The sequence below is a fragment of the Rhopilema esculentum genome, chromosome 13 (genome assembly GCF_057945365.1).
Source record: "Rhopilema esculentum isolate cy_ngs chromosome 13, ASM5794536v1, whole genome shotgun sequence".
Classification (NCBI taxonomy): domain Eukaryota; kingdom Metazoa; phylum Cnidaria; class Scyphozoa; order Rhizostomeae; family Rhizostomatidae; genus Rhopilema; species Rhopilema esculentum.
In genome coordinates, this window is record NC_142827.1 from 8,161,152 (window position 1) to 8,189,064 (window position 27,913).

General features: G+C 37.7%; 1 protein-coding gene across 4 annotated transcripts; it reads right to left on the reverse strand.

The window, feature by feature from the left end:
- Positions 1–346: 346 nt before the first annotated feature.
- On the reverse strand, positions 347–27,555 carry LOC135691598 (uncharacterized). 4 transcript variants are annotated; one of them, XM_065209490.2, is made up of 3 exons: positions 27,006–27,555; positions 14,270–14,743; positions 347–3,717 (listed from the first exon to the last, which is right to left on the reverse strand). In XM_065209490.2, exons 2-3 carry the CDS (start codon positions 14,681–14,683, stop codon positions 2,857–2,859), a joined length of 1,275 nt encoding a protein of 424 aa, XP_065065562.1. In that variant the 5' UTR covers positions 14,684–14,743; positions 27,006–27,555; the 3' UTR covers positions 347–2,856. The 4 variants fall into 4 exon arrangements, with proteins under 4 accessions (XP_065065562.1, XP_065065563.1, XP_065065564.1 ...); XM_065209491.2 differs by lacking the exon at positions 27,006–27,555 and adding an exon at positions 23,567–24,549; XM_065209492.2 differs by lacking the exon at positions 27,006–27,555 and adding an exon at positions 19,693–23,549.
- Between the last annotated feature and the right edge of the window lie 358 nt (positions 27,556–27,913).

Genomic DNA, 27,913 nt, shown 5'->3' on the forward strand with positions numbered 1-27,913 from the left:
AATAACCTACTTCCCTTATCGAACATGCAGTGAAAGCCCCAACGTGGGTCCGGAGCCCACGAAACCTGCATTAGTCAACATGATATACTGTTGATAAGTGATGACTAAGCCATTCCTACTTTAGAATGCTAGCCTCATCTCCAGCTTTCTTACTAAAAGTGCATCGAGGCTAAGGCTTAAGCTCTATCTGACGCCAACTTTAAAAATGAAAACTTTTCCCTTGATATGCGTTTCTTCATACCCATTATTTCGAGCTTAGCATCTTTAGTGACTATTTATACCAAATGAAAAAGTCCCAGTAACATAAAAGATGGTCAAAGTTTGAACAAGCAAGGCAAAAAACATGTGGGTGTTTCGATTTATGTCTGTTAGGTATTTTCACTAAACACGGTTAAGAAAGTAAATATAAACAACGTTATTTAGTAATATGTACAAAATCCAATTGAATTTACTCATGTAATAGAAGAAATGACGGCACTTGCAACTAACCACATAATAGCAATACCAGTACGAGATTCTGCGTTTTTACGTAATGCCTCGGTGAGCTCATCTGCTGAATCAGAGACTGCCAAATAGAAGGGCCCACGGAAGTGATCGTTGTGGAAGGTCAGTTAAAGGAGCATCACGAATCGCTTCTATACATCGCCTTACTTTTTTATCTTATTTTGTATTGTTTTTGCGAACTTGCTACTTAGTTCTCGTAATCGAAATCGCCCAAGAACGGCGATTGCCAATAGCAGTATTGCACCTTTACAGCATTTTATGGCGAGTCTCAGTTTTTGCTGGGGAGGCGGAAAGTCCAATGGGTACCGATTAAAGCCTAATCACGTCAGAGACATTTTAGAGAGCGCTCTCGAAGCGCTTAATCACTAGATTGCATTGGCTGAGCTCTTGCGTGAGCGCCTGGGAGTAGGAACGAGACCCACTCTCAAACGCGTGCGAGCGAATAGGTAACTGATGACAACGACCGTGATCATTCCCAATGTACGCATGCGTAGGTTTGAGCACTTCGAGCGCGCGCTCAGAAATGTTTCTGACGAGATTAGGCTTAAAAAGAGTCATCTTGGGAAACAATCATTAGGTTTGTGTGCATGATCTTTGGCAACAAGTAAGGGGGCTGCCCCGCTCATTTAAAGCCTCTTGTAGGCTTCCCAAGAAACTTTATTTCAAACATAGCTTGTTTGTCCTGGAAAGACGATGCTTTTCACTACTCCAATTTTTATTAACCGTAGTGAAATAAAACAAAAACTGATAACGCACAATTGCCCAACAGAATGGGAAATCTAGAAGCACCACTTTCAGTTTTAAGAGAGTGATATTAGTGAATCGATTATGGAAGAAGTAATTTCTCAAGAGAAATGTGGAATAATTTCATTTGTTTGCTTATACTCGAACAAGATCTACAAAATGTGTGGTCAGATACTTATGGGTCATCATTGAAAGCTGTAGGCCACTCAAGTGACCATTAAGTTATAAGGGGAATCATTCTCTCTCGCCTAAAAGGGGTCATACAAGCGTGATAAACGTCGGTAACTTAGCACTCTGGTCACCAAAGCCACCTTAAGGACCAATCTGACGACATTTTGACTGTGATAAGCAGGTCCCACGGAGGGTCGAAAAAAGTGGTTGCATGGGGGGGGGGGCGGGCTAAAAACAAATAAAAAGAGGCTTGATTCGTGGTCTATTTCTCAATTCTTTGCTGTTTTGGGAAAAATTTGGTGGCTATAGCCCTCCAGCCCGTAGCTTTGTGGTGCCTGATAAGAACACGCATTAAGTGAACTAATGGCTTTGATAGCACGAGACATTGAGGCAACATACTTGCGGTATCAAATAACACTAGCATTCTCCACAAAAACGTTTCGTTTTCAGAAAACAAACAACTTTCAATTGTCAAAAGTAAACATTTCCTGACATAGTGAAAATGCCATGAAACAAAGGTGGCTAAGATGGAACGGAGCCCTATGGTAAAGGAGTTTCATTATCTTTCTATGCACTTTAACTTGACATAATCAATTGTGCAACACGAAGTCACATATAGGCATTTAGAGAACACTGGTCCACGTAGGTTGGCTGGCTTCACCTCTATCGACTAATTTGACACTGTTTTCGATTAGAACAGGTTACTGTGAATCGTGAATATGACACGACAGAAGTAATCCATTCCAATATAACCAAGCTTACTAAAAAATTACACAACCGGCGTGTATCCTAGTAAAAGTTCACTATGCAATCTGAATTTTCTCTTTAAAAATTAAATGACGATCTACAATCAAAATGATCTAATAACATAAGGCAATGACGTCATAGATCTGGTCTTCCAAACTAAACAGGCGAAGAAGCATTGTTCGCCTATTCAAGAAAACCAATACGTAGACGATAAAATAAATACTAGTGTGAAAAACCAAGCAAGCTTTTTTAAATGTGGGCGTTTGAGTAAAGAAATTATAAGGGAAAAAGCAAACGCCTACATTGTCCAAAAGTTGGTTGCTTTATCAAAATTGGTATAAGGTGAAAATGGAAACCTCTGGACCACTAAAATATGATGACGTTTCAACGAAGGAGGGAAAATCTCTATAAATAACAGTTTTGTTGATGTCATATTGGAACAATACACTTTCTATATCCCATGCTGTATGTACAATGTTCTGCTGTGAAACTCGCTCACATATAAAAACCCCGATATATATGTCGTCTGAGTGTGTCTTCGTGGATGTCTATTTTCAAGGCAACGCAGAATAACCCCGGTACAGCCATTGATGGAGAAAATATCGCTAACATTTCTCAGGACGGCAACGCCAGCAAGGGAACATTTGTGAGTTGCTTTGTATGATCATTATTTACAAAATTGACCATGAATTAATCGGAAAACTGCTCTGAGAAGTGTTCAGAGAAATCCGAAAGGTCATCATCGTCACCAAAACGTATTTGCTCGCTCGCAAAATCAACCGCATCATCCCAAAAGTCAGTGGAAGGCACAGGTGATAGCGGCTCAACCTTAACACCAGCAGTGTCCATCATAACATTGTGAATAGGCATACTAATTCCTCTTACTGTTAGGTCTGGTTGGTCTGTGAATTCAACCGGTCCTGATAAATCATCTGCAGACGGAGGAGGGCTCAAGTACAGTGGGCTGCTCAGTTCGTACCTACTCATTGCGTTAAAAACCGGACTGTTTGTGCAAAAAGAGAATTTCCTGGCATCAAGTAAGTCCTGAGCCACGCCTCTCATGCTCTCACTCAGAGGCTCTCCTCCAAGGTCGGCATTCCAACTAAAGTCACCTGTAAGCGCTTGTTCAATAAACTCCAGTGTGACGTCATCATAGGCATCTATTTCAGATGGAGTCAAAACGCTACTTTCACTGGAAATTTCAGTCTTTTCTATGACAGCCTTGCCATAGTTATGGTCAACATGTATCAAACCGTCTCCTTCATCCTCCTCAAACTCGGTTACACTGCCTGACGAGCTTACCGATCCACTACAGAATCGTTGTCTCACAACCTCGTTGTATTGCAACTGGCCGGGTTTCTGGATTCGCGCGCGTTTGGCTTGCGAATGGTTATTTTGCTCTTGAAGCCGCCTCTTTTTCATTTGGCTTTCAAGCAGTTTATCCGCGTATTCTGGAACGAGGCTCCAGTAGCCACCCTTTCCTGGCTCTCCTTTCTTTCTAGGCACTTTGACGAAGCATTTGTTTAATGAAAGATTATGTCGTATTGAATTCTGCGGAGAATAGAAAGAACCGTTAAATTGGGATAAAAGGCATTGAAAACACCCCAGTACCCTTTCCCAAAAGAAGCAAACACAATAAAGTAACCTCCTCAAACAGAATAAAGAAGACTTGGCAGTGAAACAACCAAACACCTTAACATTACTTCACTCAAGTCTAGGGTAGCCAGAAGGGTTTCAGAATTAATACGAGGTATCTAAATGTAATTACAATCTGACCGATGTGGATTTAGATGGAGAAGATTGATCCCGAATGAATGGACATTTCAAAAGTTCAATCTAGATGAATGGAGCCAAATTTTTGATGGCGAGGAAGCGATGAAATGAAAACGAAACAATTTAGTTGAAGATTTTCAAAAACTAGATAATAAGATAAAAAATGAGTGAAATTAGATAATATATATTTTAATTCTGGAGATGCACAAAATGCATCAATCTGATTTTGACACAACGAAACCCAGGATTTTAACGTTCAGTGGGCAAAGCCATCGCAAAGAGAATATTCAATGTTGAGATTGCAACAAAAACCAAATCTTCATTAAAGCTTTGTAGCGTGTTGCTTTTAATTCTCCATTCACAGCTTTAGATGTCCTGAACAATCGTTTTAGGTTCGGTTCTGGAACCATTCAAAAAAGATATTTCTGTTTTGAATGAATCAACGATATCAGGCAGGTGTAGGTCTGCTCGTTTTAGCAACAGAAACCATGTTTGGGAAGGGCTTATAATGTTTAACATGTTCTAAGGACTTGGTTGAGTTACATTCCCATCTATTAGTACCAATAAACCTTTATTAACCAATAATATGTACCAATAATACATAGGTTAATACCATTGATAATTATATTGCAGTTCAGACAACTACAGACTAAGTTCTTAAGACCCAGTCTGGGTGCTCAGCGGAAGAAAAAGGCGTTTAGCAACCGTTGAGGCAAAATTAATTATTTGGCAAAATATCCTAGCCGCACATGTAGCCTTTTCGATTTTGGCTGTCTAAGTGTCATTAAAGCACGTCTGGAGAGTTTCTGTTCGCATTAAAGTAGAATTAAAAGTCAAGTTTTATTGGCTATTTTCAATCTCGTACAGTGTTTTACCTTTGACGTAACAACACGAAAAAATCGTACTGGCCACATATATGAAGATAGGCCTCCGTGACAAATCTGATCATAAGATAAAGTTAAAGCCAGATTCAAACTAATGTATTTTGTTCTATGAATAACAGCAGATGACCTGGATGTTAAAAAATGATCTGGGTACTAATGTTAATAGAGAACCGCAGGCATTGCTTTAAGAAGAATTAAGTACCCGAATCAGTCTAAATCGTTTGGTTCAATTGGCCTAAAATATTTTCTGGCAATTGAAAGCTCAATTCTTAGGGCAACTGCGACCTCTGTTGAGAGCAACCTCAAAATACAGACTGAATTGGAAAAACAATTTTCAGTCATGAATCATTAAATGTAAAAGGAGAATCGGTTGGTTTCTTGCAAACCATAAATTAATTTTGCATTCACCATTCGGAGGCATTATTTATTCATTCAACAAGGATTCACAACTGCTTCTTATCTGATTGCAATTAATACACAACGAACGAGAGATTTGGTGTGTTTTTGGTTAACCAGTGAAGGCAGGTTGAGATACTGACAACACTTGTGTTTGTTTAACTTGCTCGGTTCGATTCATATTCCCATGAGTTAAGCGCAACAAAGCTACATAACCTGAAAATTCCATGACTGCGTAGAAGTGACCATTACATTTTATATCTATCCCTTAATCAAGAGCATGTTTACCAACCAATTTGAAAATAAGATTTCATTCTATGCAAAGTCCAGAGAAACTCAAGTTGTTGCTGCAATTGAAATAACCAGGTTGGTTGGTGGCATAAAGCTTTACGGAAGCAGATAATGAGGATTCACACAGAATACGTGTTTACTTTATTTAATACTAGCAATACTATTGTGCTGAACAGGCCTGGTGAGTGGGGGCAGGAAAAGCAGATATACCCAAGCCCCTAGCCGAAACTGGCCGAAAATTATTACAAAGTTTCTCACAATAACAACAACGATAAAAAACACAGTTTTAATGACGTCATTGCGTGTCTCATCTTTCTTTTTGCCCCAGGTCTCAGAAAAGCGGACATGGTGCCGAAGACATGTTAAAATAGGATCATTTTGGCCAATTGATTGAACATTTGAAAACTACATCATTGAGAGAAAATCTGAAAGGATGAATCTTTGGCTTCCGAAATTATATTCAAAATCGTACAGAGAACGTAGGCAGATTGTGGGTATTGCGCAATATTATTGGGAAACCATAGGGCTCGACGCGTTAATCTAGTACGAATCATAATTGAAGATTTGATCCAATAAGTAAGCAAGTGCAATTGAACAAAATAAAAAAAAATTGCATTGTCTTACCTCATAGAGCAGCGGAGGGTATCAAGCTTTGTATTATTCATGGTACTCAATTTATGTATTACGTGCATTTCGACGCATAATAAATTAATCCGTATTGTTATCTTGGGATAATGACGACTAAATCTATTACAAAACAGCTTGAATCTTTGAACTAAATAACTTTAACAGGATTTAAGCATTAAAGAGAGAATTCAGTGTGCATTATCAAAAAATAGATAGCCACAGAGATGTTTATAATAGTATGGCATCTTGCTGCGATTGAAATTAACCTACCAAAAGACTTACTATCTATTTTCGAACAGATTATATCCGAAAGCAGTGGGGCAAGGGGAGGGGTTGAGGACTGTTTCGAATGAAGTGATGATGTCTTCAAATACTTTTTTGAATTTCCGAATCTCGATCACCAAATCTGAAGATGCATTAAAGAATAGGCCTACCTCTGAACATGCAAGATAATTTAAAATGTGTTAGAATTAGCTGGGATATGGCCAGTGTACTAAGGGACACTTGCTTAAAGACAAAGATTGGGGGGGGGATGTATGGTTTGATACAGGGTATTTAATATGAAACTAGCCGTCCGTTACAAGTATGGCAAATTATAGACATAACAATTTGTGGAGAAATAATTGATTATAACGATGAATTATGGACAAAAATCTTTTAACCACCAGCATTACATAGAAGGGGGGAAGCCCCGCTTAAAAGCTTGACAGGTGATTTGTGGAGAATTAAACAGTTGTAGCTTGAGAATTTGTTTATGATCACCATGAAATTTTTAAAATGACAAAATTTTAAGACAAAACATAGCTTTAAGACCTAGAGGTAGGAAAAACCAATAACATGCTGTTTTGAAGAATAATTTCCAAGGCCAATTGCTTCAATAAAAATGACTACAGAAGCTAGATCAATGATTTAGACTTTCCAGCTTATCGTTCATTGAGCAAATGAATTCAACTGCTTTTACCTCAAATGATATAAACCTTATTTAGGCTTTAATCACTCAGATCAAACAACAACTAAAACAATTAGTGACGTCAGAATATTTAGGGGCGGGCTTAAAAAACAGGTTGTTATAAAAGCCCTTTTTAATAAGAGCGAATAATAACATTCGTTTATCCATTTAAAATAGAATAATAATAAATGTACAATGATTTTATGTTTTCAAATCTGTTAAATTCAAGGACTTACTTTTGATTGAATTAAAGACAATTTTTAGGGTAACAAACATAAACAATAACACTACCACAAAAAAACTATAACAATACAAAGTGCATTAGTTGATCAATGCTTTTTGAAGAGGCGTGCATGCTTTTTAATGCGCCCAAACCCATGTCTTCAAAACATTCTATATTCCTCATTGTTTTGTGAACAGAAATAGACCATTTTCCTCTGTTTCCACTGGTAATGAACGGAAATTCGACTTTACAAATGGGAATATTTTTTCATTCTGTTTCAAGCACAGTATAGGTTGTTAAACGCTTTGTAAACATGACAACAAGATGCCTTGTTCTAGGACTGGTCGACTCATTTACAAATGTTCAGCAAAACTTTAGATAATCTTCAACTCATTTGCAGAAGCAGAAAGCAGACAAAGTCGCGGCTTAGTTAAAGGAATTATACAACTGTGCCAATTCTACTACTAAAAGTCCATAATAATTCACAAAAACCTTTTTTTCGAAAGAAAACTTGAATATTGTAAACGAAGTAGGCGGTTACTAACTAAATATTTTATTCCTGCCTAAGATCAAGAGCAAAAAAATTCAGAATTTTGTATAAAAATAGTGAAGGCACTCTCTCAGGTGACCTCAAAGCGGAGAAGCCAAACGACAAGTTTTTAAAAACCGTAGATGACGAAAGTCTTCCTTGAGGGAAAGGATTTACAAACGGAACAACCGATCATCCTGTTTTTCAACACCTTATTCTGACTTTATGAGTAACCATAAATTTTACATATATTTGGGATCTAGTATTTCGAGGATAACGACTGTTTTACCACACAAACTGAAATAAAATCGCCAAATCGAAAGGAAAAAATTGCTGTGGCACACGCAGTTCACAGTTCCAAAAATACTAAGGCTAGCCTCAATACTCGGTGTCAATGGCGGCCCTCAAGGCAAATAGCACTGAAAGAGACCATAAAACCTCTCTTATGTGGGCGTTTCAAGCTTTGTATCTTGCCATTAAGAAAAAGGGCTTGAACAAGCCAAAGAACACATTGTTTTTGTCAGTGCGAGCTGTGCATAAAAAGATAACATACAAAAAAACTTATATTCAAGGCTGACTTTGCTGGAATAAAAGCAAAAATTCCATCAACGTATACTCCATTATTAATAGGGCGGATGTAGCATTTAAATAACCATGTGATCAAAGGATGATTAAAGTAAAAATCTCTAAACCCAACCAGCAATAGATAGCATTTAGGAAGGAACAGATGTCTCGATGGATTGAAGCGTCATAATCAGATGTATTTACATCTGTCAAAGAAGAATTTTCTTGATAAGATACGCAGTACCAATTTTGGAAACATAAATCATTGTAAAATTGTCATTGTTATAACAAACATGAAACTGCTTTTATAAGACATAGACATAGCTTTAAAATGCTTAACAAATTTTCTTTGTTGAATTACCACCTCATCCATTAAAACCTGTTTCGAAAGGACAGCCGTTTCTACTTAGCCACCTGTTGTAGCTTTTCCTGTAATCAATGGATGAATGAATTTTCCTTAAAATAGAATTGGAAGGAAAATCTCGAGTTTAGGCTTTTTGCGAGCAGCTTTGCTCTTTATTTCAGCTGTAAATGAGCAAACAATTAAGTTGACAATTCTCAACTAAACGAGACTTGTGAATTTTCCCCTCCCCTATCCACTTACATTCTGATTAGAATAATCGAAATTTTAAAACATTTGTTTTTCAAAGCCGATGAAAATTTGACAAAACTCTTTATCAAAATGCGTCCTTTTTTGACAGCTGCTCTAGAATCGGAGAGATGCTTTTAAACGGATTTTACAGGTATTGCCCAATATAACGTTTTTGCACGACAAGACCTGAATTTTATCTATAATTTCAACTAATTTTACAGCCATCGACTAGTACCATGTTTCATTTTATTCCCTCACATCTCCCTGCCTACCAAAAAACAATGTTAACAGCTTAGGTAAAAATTGAACACACGTCACCTAGTCTGTTACTTCATTCAATAAAAAACTAAAATTGTTTGAAGGAGAGAGGGGCCAGTGAAATCCCGAGGGGCAAATCATTCCATGAAAGTTTCGTATACATTTCTTGGAAATCCTAATGTTTTCCATATAAACCCTTTTCTTTTGCGGAAATCTCGTACATTATTTGCAAGAGAAATTGCTCCTTTGTGAAGCGACCTTCTAAATCGTCACTACTGCTCCAAGACGTTCGACACTGGTTGTGGGATCTCTGAAAGAAGATTGTATGCGAAGACAGATCGAAATAAGTGCATGCAGTAAAGGAGAGAGCACCGCCGACCTTATCGACCTTGCTTTTTCAAAAATTTCGCCAAGATACTTGGGTCACAAATTTCAAATAAAAGTTTCGAAAAAATATTGTGGATAGTACAGCTTATTTCAATAGAAAAGAATTCAACTTATTTGGGTCAAAGAAGGAACTATAAAAACTGTTGTCAGGTCATTATAAAATCCGGATCATGTGGGCCTGTATCGGAACTAAAGGACGGCAAAACGCAGATTTGCTTTCGAAAAGTTGACAACATCAAAGACTGAACACGTGAAATATAAATTGATAACGTTTATCATTGATTTTTGTCTAAGATGGTCCAAAGGAGACTAAGAGCCCGACTGCTTTTAACGGCACTAAAAAGGAATGTGTCTTTCTTTATACACATAACTATTGAATACATAACTATTAAATCGAGTTGAAGTTTAAGTTGCTTTCCATGTCATGATGTCGGGGAGGGCCTAAGTAGCATTGTAACCCACATTTATCTATCAATGATTCGGGAACCGTATCCGGCAACTTTTGAATGTCAATGGCTGTGTTGCGCTGAATTATATATGAAGATGGATTTCGGGTCCGTGTGTGTATATATCTAGCGTGACAAGATAGAAATACTAAACGCACGTTTTGCATTACGCAACTTGCAGGTAAATTTCGCACGATTAGTCGCACAGAGCTAGACAGGAGCGCCCCTGCCACATAAAAAAACTTAAAATAAAATCAATTCTCTCGTTGACAATTTAACCTGCGCATAACGGGTCACTGCTCGCACCTTTAATGAGGTTATTGTTCGGAAAACATTATCGTAGAGTAACGGACAACAATCTGTTTACGTTAAGGTGAGGCGTACAGGTGAAAATATTTCTCATTACACTCCCTAACGGCACTGGGGACGTGAAGAATTTCCCGCTGCGGCAATTACCATAGAATAAACCAATTTTATCAATTAAAGGATCATTAACAAAATCAAAGATGTATAAAAAATGACGTAAGCAGATTACACTGATGTAAGTTAGCCAAACCAGAAGTACGTAAAAAAGGAATAAGAAAATTGGTATCTTATGCAAGTAAATGGGAAATCTCTTTCATTTTATATGACAAACCCACAAAAATTCATTCGAAAGGGAGCTTTTAAAGCAGATTACTGAAATGGGCCATGAAAAATCCCTAGACAGTGTAATCACCGCCTTTAACGCGCGGAAAGCGCGTGAAGCCCGCGGAGGAATGCTCCTATATTCTCAGTAGTAATCCAACTTTGCCGTGATTGATTTGAGGCTAAGATGCTACGCCCACTAATAGATGGCCTTACAACTCCCGTCGAATCAGGTTTCACGGTGAAAATACCTCTAAGGATATAACATTAATAACCAAGGCCTCTGGATTAAGAGCGTAGTATAGCTTTCAATGGAGCTAGTATTTCGTTGAGTTTGTCAAAGAATTTCCGTGTAGTGATCTGTAGACTGAAGAGTTCAAAACTCCAAGACACAATTGGATGAACTATCATTTAGGGCAAGTTTGACAAAAAGAAAGTAACGTGGAAAGTTTCTAAGTTTAACCTGAGGAGATTTAACTATGTAAGCAAATCTATGGTGATTCTGTCAAAACAATTTTTGTGTTGTGTTTGGTAAAGAATATAGCAAAGCTAGTGACGAATAAACTAAAAGCAATTTTAACGGAACATTTTCTCACTGTAACCGATACCTTCTTGCAGTTAAGGAGGCACCTTTTGCAAGATATGACTCGTTCAAGAGACACATGGGAATAAAGAAAAACAGGCAAACCCTTTTTTCTCCTTAACATCAAAAATTCTTTCGAAAAGAAGTTTACTCATCAAACGAGGCTTGGCCACCACAACGAGGCCCTAACACTACAACCTTTGGTATTCACACTTCAGAGCTTTCGCGCATTTTCACCGCAGATTGCACGTGGTGCGCTTTTTGGCGAATAAGGACCCCCAATGTCCAAGCTTGTAAGAAATCAAAGGCTCGCATTGTTATAATGCCTAGGTTATCTCCGAGAGTAACACAAAACCGGTGTGCTTGTGCTAAGCAAAAATAGTAACCCTCCCTTTCTAGGAATTGTCTAGTTTCCATACTGCTCGACCTGCTAGTCATAAATAAGCATGATTAATAGTCATAAATTAGCAGGACTAATTATTTCAAGTAAAGGGTTAAGCCTGATTTACACGAGACGAATTTTTCGCGCGAAGCGAATTTTTCTCCTGCGAATTCGCTGCGAATTCGAAGTTTAATTTCCACTGGCAGAATTTCTTTTGCGAATTCGCCGCGAATAATGCCAAAGAAAATGGCGTCTGTTCGAAGATTGTTGTTATTGAAAAAAAGCGAGCAAAAAAGCAAATAAATGGGTACTTGGTTCGGAAAATTTATTCAGAACGTCTGCAGAAGGGGGAGTTTCATCTTTTGGTAAGTGACTTACGCTTACATTGTCAGGAATAATTACTTTCGAATGTCGCCAACTACATATGAGGAGCTTTTATCGTTTATTGCACCAAAGATTCCTGTTGCTAGAAACGTCCCATTACATTGTTTATGTTATAGGTGCGGGATTTTCCCAGCATTGTTTAGGCCTAGTCATAGGTTACTCATTCTTCACCCATGTTGTTGTTTGAACCATTGCGTAGTTTTCTGTCGTTTTGCATACTTTTGATTTAGATATGTTCACATTGCGTAGCACCATTCGGCCTAGCCCTTCCTTTGGGTTCGTGTCAGATGTCTTCAATTGCTGTTCTGATTGGTTTATTTTACATGGCGAAAAAATTCGCAGCGAAAAAGTAGGAATGGTTTCTACTTTTTCGCAGCTAATTATTCGCTGCGAATTCGCTGCGAATTTTCTAATCTCCACTTCTGCGCATATTTTTCGCGCATTCGCGGCGAAAAATTCGCTTCGCACGAAAAAATTCGTCTCGTGTAAATCAGGCTTTAGAGTGAGGGTAAGGGAATCACGTCATCAAATTACGTCATCAGGTCAAGCAGTATGGAAACTAGACAGCTCCATCCTAAACAAGCTGTTTCTTGAGAGGTAAAATGTAAACGAGATCAGTTTAACGAAATATTTATGAAATAACTCAGTTATATGCAATGAACCGTTTACTTTCGACATGTGATGGTATTATCGTTATCGTGAGCAAAGCTTTAAATAATTGCTTTTAACCCACAACATTCCGAACTACTTTGCTACTTTTCTAAACTTCACAAAGAGGAGGGGGCTTCACCTCATTAGGTAGTTTACAATCTTACACTTCTAGTTACAGGGGAGGCAAAAACTTGTGAAAATGATACAAAAGTCTGATAAAACCCCCAAACATTGCCATGTTGCCTGGCCACAAGAAATGGAAGGATAAAGTTTGACTTAAAAACAATTTGGCGCACTACTAAAGGCTTGCAGTAATTGAAAGAGAAATGTGTTATTTGTGGTTAGTTATGTGCATGAAAGGGGTTCAGAGGGAAGACTTCTTGCTCGCTAAACCAACGCATCCAGTCAAGGAATCCCATTCGGGATTTATACGGAGCTCAGTGTGTACTGGTTTTAGAAATGACATCATGGCCCGTCTTTTGACGAGACAAAGACAGTAGATCAGGCCTAAAGGCAACTTTTGAAAATGAAATGATATAATCTTTGAAGATAAAATTGGGCTTCTGAAACAGAGTGAAAGACTGTATAAAAGAATAATGAACACGATTAACAAACTCGCATCGGAGTTAGCTGAAATGGTGCTGACTTTTTATCAGTGTTACTATTTGGACAAAACTAAGTACGAAAGTTTCAAGAGTCGTCACTTTGGAAATGCGCGATGATTGGGGGTATTACCACATTGCGACAAACAAAACAGTCTTATCTTCATCTCCTAAATCAAAATTTTGCATGATAAAAACACCGGCATAGAGGCATTTATTTCACAAGAGGTACATGCAACATTTGTTTTCAAAACAAACAATTACAGTTACCTTTACTGCTAAGTTAGCAGAAACTGAAGAAGAAGACCGGGAAACTACAAAGAATTATGTAGGCCGCTAAATAAACATATTTAATGGCATCACTGTCTTGTGAGGCTGCCACGTTTGAATCACATCCAAACAAAGAAGGCTACCTTTGTATCAATACCTCTCACTTGATATTACAATTTGACGGTATGGTCAAAAAGCACTTGGCAAATGCTAGGAACAAAAAGGCAATTTCCTTTAAAGGCTACTAGGCAATATCTTCAAGGCAAGTGCTAAAAGAAGGTCTTTTTTGATCCAAAAGTTGCTTTGTGATACAGGGTTTTGGATGCATTGCGTCAAGTACATGCGCCTTAGTGGTTTTCATCATATTGGTATGTTTTGTTGCACTGACGATGATAGCTTCTAGCGGCTTAGTAAAAAGAGAATTGCTGCGAAGGAGATGCACCGCGAACATAGTGTTTCTGCTTGTACAACTGTTCAAATAGATTTTCTCATCAAGCCTTATTGACAAGATTGTTGTAAAGACGGTTCGTGCGAAAGGTGCGGGTGCAAATGTCCCCCGGTTCGGCATTTGCGATTCGTTGCCGAAGCAGTAATATTGCGCGAAAATATTTGCGAAAGAAAAGCAAACAGGATTGAAAAATTTGTCAAACAGAAGAAAACAAATCAAAGATTCTTGTAATCATACCTGCCAACTCTGATCTGCATGTTTGTAATAAACGAAATTGTCTGTGATCCATGTGTATATTGCACTAAGAGTCATCTTGGGTAAATTCGCCTCCTTCATCGCCATACAAATTAACGTCGCGTAGGAATACGGTGGTTTATAATGCGGATTTGTCTTGTAATCTATGATTTGGTCATCTTCTATCTCCTGTTTTATGCCCTCGTATAAGTCCTCCGCGCGGCAATCGTCACTGTTCGTTGACGGCACGGGCGAGTAAGGCGGTGATATCGACGCAACATCATTGGTAATATTAATTTTCACTTCTTGCAGCCATTGTAAACTTGTTAAGCTGTCGTCTAACTGTTCTGTTTCTTCCTGTTTTGCCTCGGTTTTGATCTGATCAAGTCTGGAGCCAGATCTCACAAGAATGGGCATTTTGAGAAATGTCACCAATGAGCATAAACCAATTCTTTAAGTTTCAGCTTCGACCAAACCCTGAGGAGAGAAATGAATATCAAAACAAGGTTCCCTTATCATTCCCTTATCCTGAATGGTAAAGACTCCGGGATCATAGCTTAAATAACAATGACAATACCACGTACAAAGCATTGGAAAATCCAAAGCTTCAATTAATCAAGCACTTAGATATAGATTGGTAATTGTAACCATATGGAACAACCACCCGCCCACGAGTGAACTTTTGTCGTTCTTGTTACGTAAAATATATGTTGAAAGGGCTATGGCAAAGGCAACTAAGCTCTTGAAAAATAATTGCAAACTAAAAAGGCACAACCCCCTGATTTAATTCGTTGAATTGCTGAATCACATAAAGCATTTCTTCTCAGTCTTATTCAATTTTAAACTCTGCGACCTGCAGGAGATTTCTTTCAAGATATATTTAAACCCTATAATTGCATTTTGCGAAACAACCTAAAAATTCTTTGGTAACTGCTTTGTGAGAGACATGGCATTCTCTGTCCAAAATTGACGTTCGTTATCTAATCTGAGGGATCCTTATTAGCTGAACATTAAAGCTAAATTTGAAAGGATATTGACAAAATAGGGTAGCCAAAGGGGCATTAGTAATTTGAATACAAGCGAGATTTCCCAACGGTGGCCGAACAGATTATGCCGGTTTTAGGCGAAAAAAAACTAACCAGTTTATCTTATCGGAAATCAAATAAAAATAAACAACATGTCTGACTAGATTTCTCGTTATTGTGAATATTTTACCAAGTTTGCTATATAAATATATATCTAGGAAACTCGCAACGTAGCAGCAGAGATCACCCAAATGTTGCTGTTACCAACAAATCTGATATTCTGTTCCACATATCATTAGAGATCCTATTATGAATCCAACCTGCTTACAAACGTCCTATTAACATGCACTGATAAATTTGGCACAATCAGCAATCGCGAGATCCATTGGACCTGCCATAGGAAAACAAAAATCCAATTCATAGTGGGAAACCTCGGCTTGAAAGATACTTAAATATTGATCAATTGCGGGATTTCGAGAATTAAGGGTAAAACTGAATTCTACCAATAAATAATTTAGATCTTAAACCATTCGAGTCGGTCTGCGTTGAAATCTAATGCATCTAGTGGGCTGGCGATTTCGGCAAGTAAAATGCTTTCCAAACAAAACAAAGGACAGATCTCGAAACAAGGCGCTCTACGGCTCTCTAAAACTGCTGATTAATTCCAATCAGCTGTTGATTGAGGAGAAGCAAGAGGCTCTTGCAGCCTTCACGCGATTATATCTCAACTTTGAATGACTTCAGCATATACTCAAGGCTACCTGGTTATTTGAGTGTAAAAGTTTAACAAACAAAGTCGTGATTTCATAGGCAATAATTATTCTTGCTAAATTTCTTCACAAAACCATAATAGATGAAAGTAACGTAGGATCCAAGAAATCCTTCCACGGGGATTTTTCAAAAGAAATTCTTCTTTATGTATACAAAACATACTTTTGAATGCAACGAACAAACGGCATGAAAAGAAAAATTCAAAACAACAAGCGAGCGTTGAATTTGAGTGCAGACAGTGAGATTATTTTGTTTTTAACCTATGTTTTGATCAACGAAAACGCTTGCACGGCGATCCAAGTTCCATATTTTCAAGGAAGAAAAGAAAATCTAATTTTGAAATACCCAACTCACCACAACAAGAAAAATCGCGTGTAATCAATCCCTTTCCAACAAAATGCATTCGAAAGTGGTAAAACTTCCTATTATTTTTATCTTGTGATAATCCGGTGCTGCGTGTATAACGTTCGCGAGCATTTGCTGTACGGCCCTGTACATATGATAAACCGTTGCGCTCACAACATCGCCAGCCGAGATTTGTTCAATTGTTCAACGGGTAGTCGGTACAGGCTGACCAACGAAGACCTGGGCATGAATTAAACAATACCATATTCAAATTCGACTATTCATCATTGCTTAAGTGGCTCCTTGGCAACTGAATAAACAGCACCGCTCGCCTCCTCATTGGTTGACATTCAATACCCTTTGCAGTCTAATTCTAATGGAGGTCCCCGTGGCATTGCGGTAGTGACAAGGCATTCAGTTCGCGATAAACAGCAAACACATTCTTTTACTCATTACTGGCCGCAGGAGGGCATTCTGGTTTTCTCCTTGGGCCCGTTTAGGAACTCAGAAAACTCCAACGTTGGCGTGAACAAAATGTAAATAGGCAACAAAACATTTGAGATGAGTGGGTAGCAGGATACATTTGTCACTTTTCTATACCAATTACATAGTTTGTGGTGAGAAAAATAACGGAAGTGATCTCGCTATGAAAGTTTCGTTTCAATTTGACCCCGCGTGTTCTTGGTCAACTAACCCATTGTCAGACATCAACGGGCTTTGTAATGCTCAAAAAATGTCATGATCCCTAGATTTTCACCACTTCGGCGCGTCTAACGAATAAAGGGGGCTAAACGTTATTTTATATCTTTTTCACTTCAAACCCTTCAAACGTCTTTCCCACCTCTCTTTTCCGTTAGCCACATTGAGAATGCTAATTGTGCCATTGCGAAATATAGAATACTTTGGATATACAAACATAAAAAAGGAAAAAAATTCCTCTTCTTGAAGTTGCCTTATTCACAACCCCAATTTCACTCCGTTATTTATCAGAGAGTTGATCGGAGAAAAGTTTTAAAACGATGAAGGTTAAGTGAAATTGCTAATTGTTTACGTTACAGTTCATGTGACCTTTTGTAGGTTTATCAAAACATGATTTTTCAACATGTTGTACATTTGATAATTCCGTTTTAGATTCGTGAATAAATTCAAAAAAGGCAACTGTTATAACTGGGAAACAAACACTCGTGAATAATATAACTGGCAAACCAAAACTCAACATATCATAAGGTTTTCCTTCATATCTCTCCGTTTCAACATCATCGTGCATTGCCTATGTAAGAGGGTAACCAACAGGTCCGATGATTTACGAAGTCCTGGTATGTTCTTAGCCCATATCTCCACCCCTAACTATCGATTCCCGAACCCCCATGTTATTGATTCCAAAAACCCGCTCACAAAAATGACTCCAAAAAAAGACGATTCCCGCTTTCCCGGATCAATACTAATCGTTCTTTAACAAAAAAAGAAATTAAGTCTGATGATCATCAAAATAAATTCTTCAAAAATTACGTCAAGCCAAAGCGTTGGATGATCCTCTTCCCGGATCTCCATCAATTAAGGTTATTGAAAATACATGTAGATTTGTAAGACCTTTAGATAGTAACTGTAAATAGAAACTTATATCTCGCTTATATTAAATGAATCTATTGCTAAAGATATCATAAAGAAGAGCAGGAAAAAGGGGCCAGGACGGAGGGTGCATCCTAACATCTTTCACGAAGATTAACCAGATTGATAAAGCCGGGACATTGGCAGAGACGAAGGCCAAATCATTCCAAGAAAATCTCGCACATCTTTTGTAAAAATCCTATTGTTTTATCTGAAATCCCCGGAAATCCTTTTGTTTTATAGAAAATCTCGTACAAGTAACGAATTATGGGTCACGGTGTTTCCTCTTGCCATGCTACTCAGATTTCGCATCAGATCGAGATTTGGCATGCGTTGTCTTCTTAGGTCATTTACAAAAAATCTTGAATTCGAGCATGTACATGCATATTTTATAAGGAAGTGCTTTGTATGGGAGGTAGTCCTCCGGTCCGGCAGACAAAAACATGAGGAATTGTCAGTAGTGCTGGTAAAAATTTGAAAATTTAATCTTGAATGCACGTTATTTGTTTCTGAATTAAATTTTCGTTGTTTTGACAATTCAAATGTATAAAAAGTGTATCATCAATTATTTTGATGTCGTTATGACACTAAATTTACTCTTTCCTAGTTTTAATTCAAAGTAACAAGAAAAGCAAAGATAAGGGGTTGCAAAAAAATCTTAGAACTCAGATTTGACCATTAGTTAAGGAACTTTCAGTATTGAGCAAACGCAGAAATTCTTTTTAAGAAAAAGTAGACGATAAAACAGCTTTAAGAATGACAGGGAAAAAAATATGTAGCAACTTTTAAAAGCAAAGAAGAATTATTCGAACGTCTTTGAGTGTATTGAAATGATATTTGCGCGCATTAGTCTATCGTTAAACGAATGGAATATATCATCTATGTAGCTACATTTCTGAGAAGTAAACACAGCGATTGAAACAAAATAAAATCACTTTTTGATGTTTAGAGAAAACACAAAGTCAAGATGCTGCTTAATGCCTTGTAAATGATTTTCTTTATTCTATTACTTCACATTCGGGACAACTTCCTTTGCAGCTATAAATTTTATGAAAAAATAATAGGTTTTATCCTGAAAATGTTCATTTTTGAGCAAGTCCTAAAGCCCACATTTGAAAGTGATCTAGAGATTTCGTAGCGAGGGCTAAAAAAAAGCGCATAGCACTATAAGCAACAAGTTAAAATACGACGAAAAAGCATATTTCGTTATTGAAGCAATTATTGTAATCATCCTGTCCGCAACATGTAAAATGAAAAAATAAGAGTTTGGTAGTGTCACTTTAGGAATTTGCGTATTCATATTTCAGAAGCAAAACTTTTTTCCGATAAAATGTTTTGGAAATACGCGTGTTCCCGTGCTATTTTTTCCTATGACATTTTATAGTGCCAAGATACGTTAATCCACTACAGTAGTGTTTTATGGTTTGACCAGATTTTTTGCAAGGGTATGCGCAAGCCAACTACAACTTTCATCGTTTCTAGCGGAAAGTTTAATCTTTCTTCCCATCACAGCTTATAATCAGTTTGAAAGGACTAGTCTGATAAAATAGTTGCCTCGGGAATGCATGCTCCCCTTTTCGTAATGCAGCCATCAGGCGTGAATCGATTTTGATAGATAGAGTGGCTGTTAATTCATGTTAGGGAACAACTTACAGTCAATTATAGTTATATACTCACCTGCTGTTAGTTTAAATATTTCCAGTCTGTAGTCAAAAGCAAAAGATAAAAAGTCTCTTCCATAAAACTTCTCTTATTCCAACTCAAAATGCCAAGTTCCTCCTTTGAAGCTGAATTCTTTCATTAAGGTCAGCATTTACTGCTTGGCGATGTTTTTTTCGAATTCACTTGCTAGCAATGCTCCTCTTTTGGATGACGTTAGCAGTAAAAGTTACAGTTCAATTCTTAATAAAACAAAGCTGAATTCATGCTTCCAGTCGAAACTCCTCCATATTCTATATTCAGTATTGTAATTTTAAACACGATACCTGCTGGACGTGACTTTTGTTAGCGCCTCCGCACAATAGTATTATTGCCAAACTCCCTTTTTACAATAAGACAGAAGCACATCAAATTTTAGTACCTGCTTCAAAGAGAAATATAAAGAGAGTTCCCGCTCAACATATTGCACCCAAAACTGCAATACTGCTCTTTCAACAATTATTTTCAATTAAGCAGTTTTATATCAACCTAAAAATTAGCGCTTCCAAAAAGCAGCTGCAAATTAGCAATAGGAGGTCGACTTATGTTTCTTGAAAATAAAAAAAATACGTGCATGTTACAGTTGTAAATGTCCTTTTCAGCATTTAATTGCAGGTATCAGCAAAAAAAACAAAAGGAAACATAAACAATACAAGAAACTTTTCATTATGTGATGCCTCTTCTAGATATTTTCACAATTCAGGGGGGTCTCTTAAAGCCTGTTCTATTGATTTTTTCTTCTGGGCTGCCAAACGACAACTCAGTTGAGAGAGAAGTTTAGCCAAGTTTTCTTCCCATCAAGGCGTGTCAAGAACAATTGTTGACCTTCTACTTAAAATGCTTCACATTATAAGCCACAAAAATTCATGCGAGCAAATGGAAAAGAGGAGCGAAGAAGAGGAGGATCGATGGAGTAGAGCAGCGTCTTCATTTCTGCACTCAAATTTATGTCTCTCTATACATGACACTTCTTTTAATCTGGATTCAGTGTAGGATGAAACGGCCCAGGTTTCCTTTTTTGTTCTGTAATGTTGCTCTAGTACCTATTGTATACCTTTTGGTAGTTCAGGAAGCTTATTATCTACTTCTCCTATTCATTATATTTCTCTTTCTGGGTGTCATAGAATGTTCACATAGAGGGATAGTAAAGGAGTTTCAAATCTTAGTGCAAGACTTGTACCTGTTTGATTACAAGCATTTTTTGCGTTTTTTCGGATGAGTTCCACGACTTCTGAAGAATTGTTAGCAGGAGTGCTTCTTTCACAGCAAAATCCCCAACGTTAATCAGTGTAGCTGATGATACACTCTGCCTCAGACTTAATCAATACTTGGTTGATGCTCGTGAGCACATGCAACAAGTCTGTATGCCGTTAGAAGAGTAGCATAACAAACATCGTCAGTCTTTAGGATGTTTCAATGTCTAAAACTTTTTCAAAGCACCTAAAAAATGCCACGGATGAAGAATGTGTGTGAATTCAACCAAAAAGTTAACTTCTCGTCTCGTATTGTCACGGGTTGGGCTATCGAGTGTTCAGTTATTCAAGCTCTGCCCGGAAGTGGATCACCCTGGTACCAGAGTCTCCACAATTTATACTCAAAAACATAATTAAACACTGGTCACCCCCAACGGTCTATAATTCCGTATCATTGGCCTTTCAGGCACTGGTAGCCATTTGCATAGCCGAACTAGATTAAGTAGTTCCAATGGTAAGAACGCACGTGGTATTGCTAGTTGTAAATAATGTTGTAAGTATCTTCGACCTTTCTTCCTTTAAGGATTTTAATTATTTGAGTCTAATAGGTACATCTTCCAAGGCACCAAATCTGATGTCATGCATAACATATAAATAGCTTACAGTGGAAAAAGTAATTCTATTACGAACTGGAAAACCAGAGAGATAAGAAACTTAAAAAAACTTAACTCTAGATCAAAGTGCCAGTAAAACAATAAACACGAGAATCGATATGAAATTTTTTTATGTCCAAATAAGTCCGGGCATTTGTCCTAAATTGAAATAAAAAACAGAATTTTCTTGATATTGCGATTATGAAGATGTTGGAAATCCTTCTCCTCTCTTAGATCGGTATTTTCAGCCCACCTTAAATGATACAGGGTGGCTTGAATAAATCGTATTAAAACAAAAACCAGATCTGATACTGATCTTGATAAAATACAATAAAATATAATCAAATATTAGTGTTAAAATTGACCTGAAGGCTGGGCATATAGAACAATACGCGACTGACAAAGTTGCATGTGGTTATGAGAACAGTAGCAAATCTAATGTTTACTTTTTTTCAAATCCAGAATCTTCTGCTTTATTACCTATTGTCTGAAGGTATTTATCTTGTGAAGAAAAGGCTCCTCTTTGGAAACATTAAAAATTGGGGTAAAACAACAATCCTATCTAGGAACTTTTCTTCTGACTGGCTCAAGAGGCACTTAACTTTAAACTTCATCAAAGATAAACTATTGCCCAGAGATTGGATAATGTTTAACTTTTATGGTCATAGTGCTCTAATTTCGATTTGGAAAAATGGTTTACAGGTAACTAAAGTAATGTATGTTGCTGTGAATCAAGATTTCTGTATGAAGACATTGCTATCTGAGTACTCGGTAATTCCGCTGTATCCATCGGTTTTCATCTGATTTCCACTGAGAAACTGTTTACATCAAGTCAAATTTATGGAGTTTATTGAAGGGCAGAAGATGTGTTGAAAAAAAAACGCACGAAAAAGAAAAACATATCGAAGGTAGGGTCAACAAGGTTTATGGAACAACGGTATTTGAAGAAAATTTGTTGCGGATTGCGTAAATCTGGCAATTTCTTACTCTGGGTGCCAGAGCCATAAAATTTCGAGCGCGTAAACAGTAAGTCAAGCGGAGCAGCGGAGGAGCGATCGAATTTATGTGGCTCTGGGACCCAAGGTAGCAACTTTTCGATGAAACGAAATACTACACATTTACTGGGTGCAGATTTTCTCGAAAATGATTCACGGAATACCAATTCAACCCAATATTGTGCAGGATGGCGGAATTCTACTCCCCTTGATGACCCCCTAACTAAGGTCGTGGAGAAACCGATATAGAAACAGATTTTGGATGTTGTTTACGTTCAGCCCAAATCTACAGGCTTCTGTTGTTTTGAAAGGGGACTGTCATAGAGCAGAACATACACATAGAGCGCCAATTGAAAAAGAATGCACTGCCTAGCAAGAAGTGCACAGTAATACTAATCTGAAAAACTTGAAACTAATACCAACAAGGCTGAATATCTTTGGAGGGCAATGATACTTAAAAACTTTGGGACGATCTTTGGAAATGTGCATTTTGCTCATATCTAGATTCTTATAGAAATAAGAGAAAATATATTTTAATCCTTTAAATAAATGTTTTAGTCAGTGTTTTAAAATGCAGACAGTTCGAGTGCAATATTTTGACGAAGAAATTTACTCAAAGGGCAAAAAATCAACAGATGATAATCTTGCTTTTTAAAGAAATTGAAATTCATTGAAACATCCCCGAACCCAGCATGTTGTCATGTTGTAGCAGAATTCGATCGGTGAATCGCGAAAATCTCTGCCAGGTTTTGCAAAGACAATCTGAATCCAGACGTTCTTTGGCGCACGGGGATAAATCTGTAAAGCGTGGCAATTGTGAAGATTTTTCTCAAGTTTGCATCAAAATTTAAAAGACTGCGCATCAAGAACACTTTTTAATGCCATTATATATAATACCAAATGAACAACTTCGCTACAAAAATCCTACACAAACACAATTTCTTTAACATGCACGCCCAGAAGAAAAAAAGGTTGCGAACATTTCATTGACATCGAAAATGAAAAAACGTACCAATATTTGTATTTTGTTGGTCTACTGCACTGACTGAGTTTGTTTCTCGCTTTCTTTCGAGCTGATTAAGTTCTTTGTTTGAAACAAAATTCCTGTTTCGTACAATTACGAAATCACGTCTGTGAATCGAAGTTCCTTTTTATGTCTGCGATCAAGGATATCAAATCTGTTCTGACGCAAACACGCCTACGTTCTACCTTTTGACTGTTTCATTTCCATGCATTTCATTTCGTCGGGGTGAACTAATAACCCACGCTTCATGTAATACTGGTGACTAATACCACGCCATTCTGTGGACATATGACCAGCCTCAACAGAACACTGAAGAAATCAATGAATTGATAACAGATTTGAAATGACAAGAACCATTGATGCACCTTTTAGCTAGCTTTTGTTTTACTTCTATAAGGTTCTTCAGTCGAACTTTTTTAAGTTCCTTCTTTTTACGAATCTTTTCCCCTCTTGTAGACATAACGAGATCAAAAGGCTTTGTGAACAGATATTTCTTTACTAGTAATCTCCCATTTCCTGATTTACTCTCTTCTTTATTCAAACAGTTCCTGGGGAGGGGGACTTTTCAAACAGTTTAATGGAACCCACCATTATTCCAAGATTTCCAACATACGCTCTTTGGCCTTGTGTCCGTCGACGCAACTGTATAAAATTTAACTAAAAAACCAAGCATTATAAAACATCATGCACAACAGCCAGCTTTTAGCGGGGCTCCTGGACCCGGGAATTTGCTAGCCAATCATCAATATAACCAACTACAGTACAATTTAATACTCAAACAAGCTCTTTACGTCCAAATGACAAATTAGAGCTATTTACGGGAAAAAAGAAAATCAATTAATTAATTAACAGCAACAACAAGTAACAGTACAAACATGATTAAGCGACAACTATAAAATTTTATGTAAATTCAGCCAAAACAAATAAGGAATAAGACGCAACAACTACAACAAAGAACTTAGTCTGCATTTGTTTTTGGTACCTAAAAATTTCCCTTATAAATCTTGCAAGAAAATGCTGGATATCAGTGACATTTTCCTCATCCAAACCATGCAAAATGACAAAATGATGACAGCGCTTTCACAAGTACTGTCTGTTCCGAGCAACAATTGCTTTCGAAACACACGTCGTGGCACTCTGCGATTTCAGGGCATACCGTAAAAACCAGACCATAAGACCCTGAGACCTAGGACCCTTAAGTACTAAAATAAAAAAGGACCCTTAACACCAGAAGGGTCTTCACCCCGATAAGACAATAGTTGATCACAGTTGACTGTCATCATCGCAACAAGAGGACATATCAACCGTCAAATGCGCTTTTGCTCCTACTACGGCGTTCTTCCGCATATTATTCACATCAGGCTGTCTTCAAAGAGTCTGTCATGGAGTCAGACAGCGACAAGGAAGTTCACTACAACCTTTTGGGCTTCTTTTAGTTTTCTTTTCTTTTGTTCCCTTTTAGAGTGGTTGCCACAGAACTGTCGATATTTTCCTGCAAACTTTGCACAAATCTTTATATTAAAAAATGTATCCTGAAAACCTCTGCCATATGATTTTAGAAAAATAATTATCAAATAATTCATTGAATTTATTTTTATGCGGGGAATTTGTGAAGCTGACCTCTGTTAGTAGATATCAGTTCCAGAATCATTTCGTCTATTTTTTCTAATTTCGGGTCTATTGTGATTTCGGGTCTACTGAAAGTTCAGCCAAAAACAATAAGCTTTAACGTTTGCTTTAAGACATTTGTCGATTAAAAACACTTTCTTGTGTATAAGAAACCAAATTGTCTTATTAAAAAGTTTCAAGTTTCTTATATGCGACTACATACAGTTTGCTCTTAGATATGCCAAAATTTAAAATTACACACCAAACCAAATTTACAATAGCGTTTTTATAGAAAACTTCTGTTTAAACCCCCCACGATTTGCCAATAATGCTAATTTTTTCAGAATAGGGAGGGCAGAATCCAAAAAAATCACGCAAAAGCGACAAGCAGCAACCAAAGGAAGTGCAAAGATAGTGCCTGCATCTTCATCTCATACACAGGCCTTGACCTTGATCTGTGTCTTGTCTTTATGGTTGACTCCAAGATGTTAAACGACTTTGAAAGATCTTCAAATTCCTTGTCACTTTCTGACTTATTTGAAGGCAGCAGCTGATGTGGATAATATGCGGAAAAACGCCGTAGTTGGCACAAAAGCGCATTTGACGGTTGATATGTCCTCTTGGTGCGATGATGACAGTCAACTGCGATCAACTATTGTCTTATCGAGGTGAGGACCCTTCTGGTGTTAAGGGTCCTTTTTGATGTTAGTACTTAAGGGTCCTGGGTCTTAGGGTCTTAAGGTCTGGTTTTTACGGTATGCCCGATTTCAGGGCATTTCAGAAGAAGGCATTTCACTAGCTAGGGATCAATCACTCCTCTATACTGTCTATTGTTTCATTACAACAGATTATTAACCTCCTTTTATTATAGCAAAGGCTTGATCCCAGCAACGCCAAGGCACAGGGACATGCGAGGTGGACGGGGACAGTCACCCCCTTGCCCTACCCTGGGTACCCCTTGCCCTTGCAAAATTCAGCTGTTCTCTACATTATTTAATTTTTTGCCCTTTTTCTTGGTGCTTTGCCACGCTCTCGACCCCACTACTCTACCAGCGTCTCTGGTTGACCCCACCCCCTCCCCCCTGCTGAGGTCTCTTAGAAAAAGATAACTGTGGTGTCCAAAATGCACAAATGCATGGAATAATTCTTCGGTGCAGAAAAACGATATGAAGTGCCAATGAAGGAAAGTATTAGTTATAATCAGGCAGAGTCGCAAACTTCAAAATGAAAATTTTCGGAAATTATCTGACAAATTCTCGGCTGAATATTTTTAACGGATGCAGGAGAGTTCTTTTTGACGAACGCAACACAGAGATATACTTTGAATAAAATAATAAACATAAAAATTGTTCGAAGAATTATTAAGTTTGGAGTGGTGAAAGGCTTTAGCAGTGTAAATAGTGAATTTGTCATGAAAGGTTAAGAATACGATTAAAATATTCCCTTTAATTAGATAATCACGGACAGATTTTCCAAGAACTGCAGCTGGACGATATGCACACACCAGTGGTAGCGATGCGGCGAAAGATAAGACAGGGACAGTAAATTTCAAATGTATCCACAAGCACTTCAAATACTCACGAGTTCACGAGTACATTATATTTTGAATAGAAAAAACAAGAAACATTGATGTTGAATGTTTATTTCATTTAGCTAGCTATTTGCCTGCGGCTATCGACCGGGCAAAGGCCCGAGGAAAAAACAATTATATTTGATCAATGAAAAATGCTTTACTATGTAAAAATAAAGAAATCTTTGACACAGGAGGTCCTAAAAATTATAGACAAGCAAATAACAAATAACAAGCAAAGGAACTTACCAATTTGCTAGAAACCATAAAAATGTTACAACAAATAATTCTCTCCTCTGTGCTCTGTTCTCTTGTTGTCCTTTTATAAATCTAAAATTTGAAAGATGGCAAAATCTTTTTAATCCAGTTACTTTTCTTGGCCGCGGAATCGCATGCGTCACTGTACGTGCGACGTCTCATTAAACATTTGTAAAACGGGCGGCTGTCTACATATTTCTAGTTCCTGATCGTCGGGTCGTGGAAACTATCGATCTGCTGGCGGTGAAGCAACGGTCTGCACATTCTTTCAAAATCAAATTACCCTTTATTGGGCATTCTTTTAAGACAAACAGCACTATCTGCACCGATTGTACCGTTGTCCACAAAACAGATAGCAGACAGTCTTAATACCAATCTACGAAAATTTGTATTGTATATTTGACAATAAAACGGTATGCACGACTAGCGTTGTACGTAAACCTCTTGCGTATGTTTTGTCTGCAGACACAGAAAGGAGATGTGGCGAGGCACATGACGTGGAGGTTAATAGGTGCTTAACCTCCTAAGACATTTCTTAGCTCCCCCCCCCCCCATCAGCTGTCAATCTATCTTGGCTACACAGTAGCAGTGCCAGCCGCTAGGCTTTTAAGGAGGAGGCGAAACAAAATTATTGGGCGTACTTTTCACTGTTAGAAAGCGCCCCGTACTACAGTCTACAGGAAATCCTGATTTGCCAATAGAGAACACTTATGGTTACGTAAAAGCAGTTAAAAGCTTTAAGGCGAAATATAAAAATTCGATCTTGCCGTGAGTTGGGGAAGGGTACGTGTTTCCCACTCCCTCTCCCCCGTCACACCGCCATTGCGGTTGCCCTATTAACTTTGGCAATGACACTTGTGTTTATCCCCTATTTTGTCTATTTATTTGCCTCCTATGTA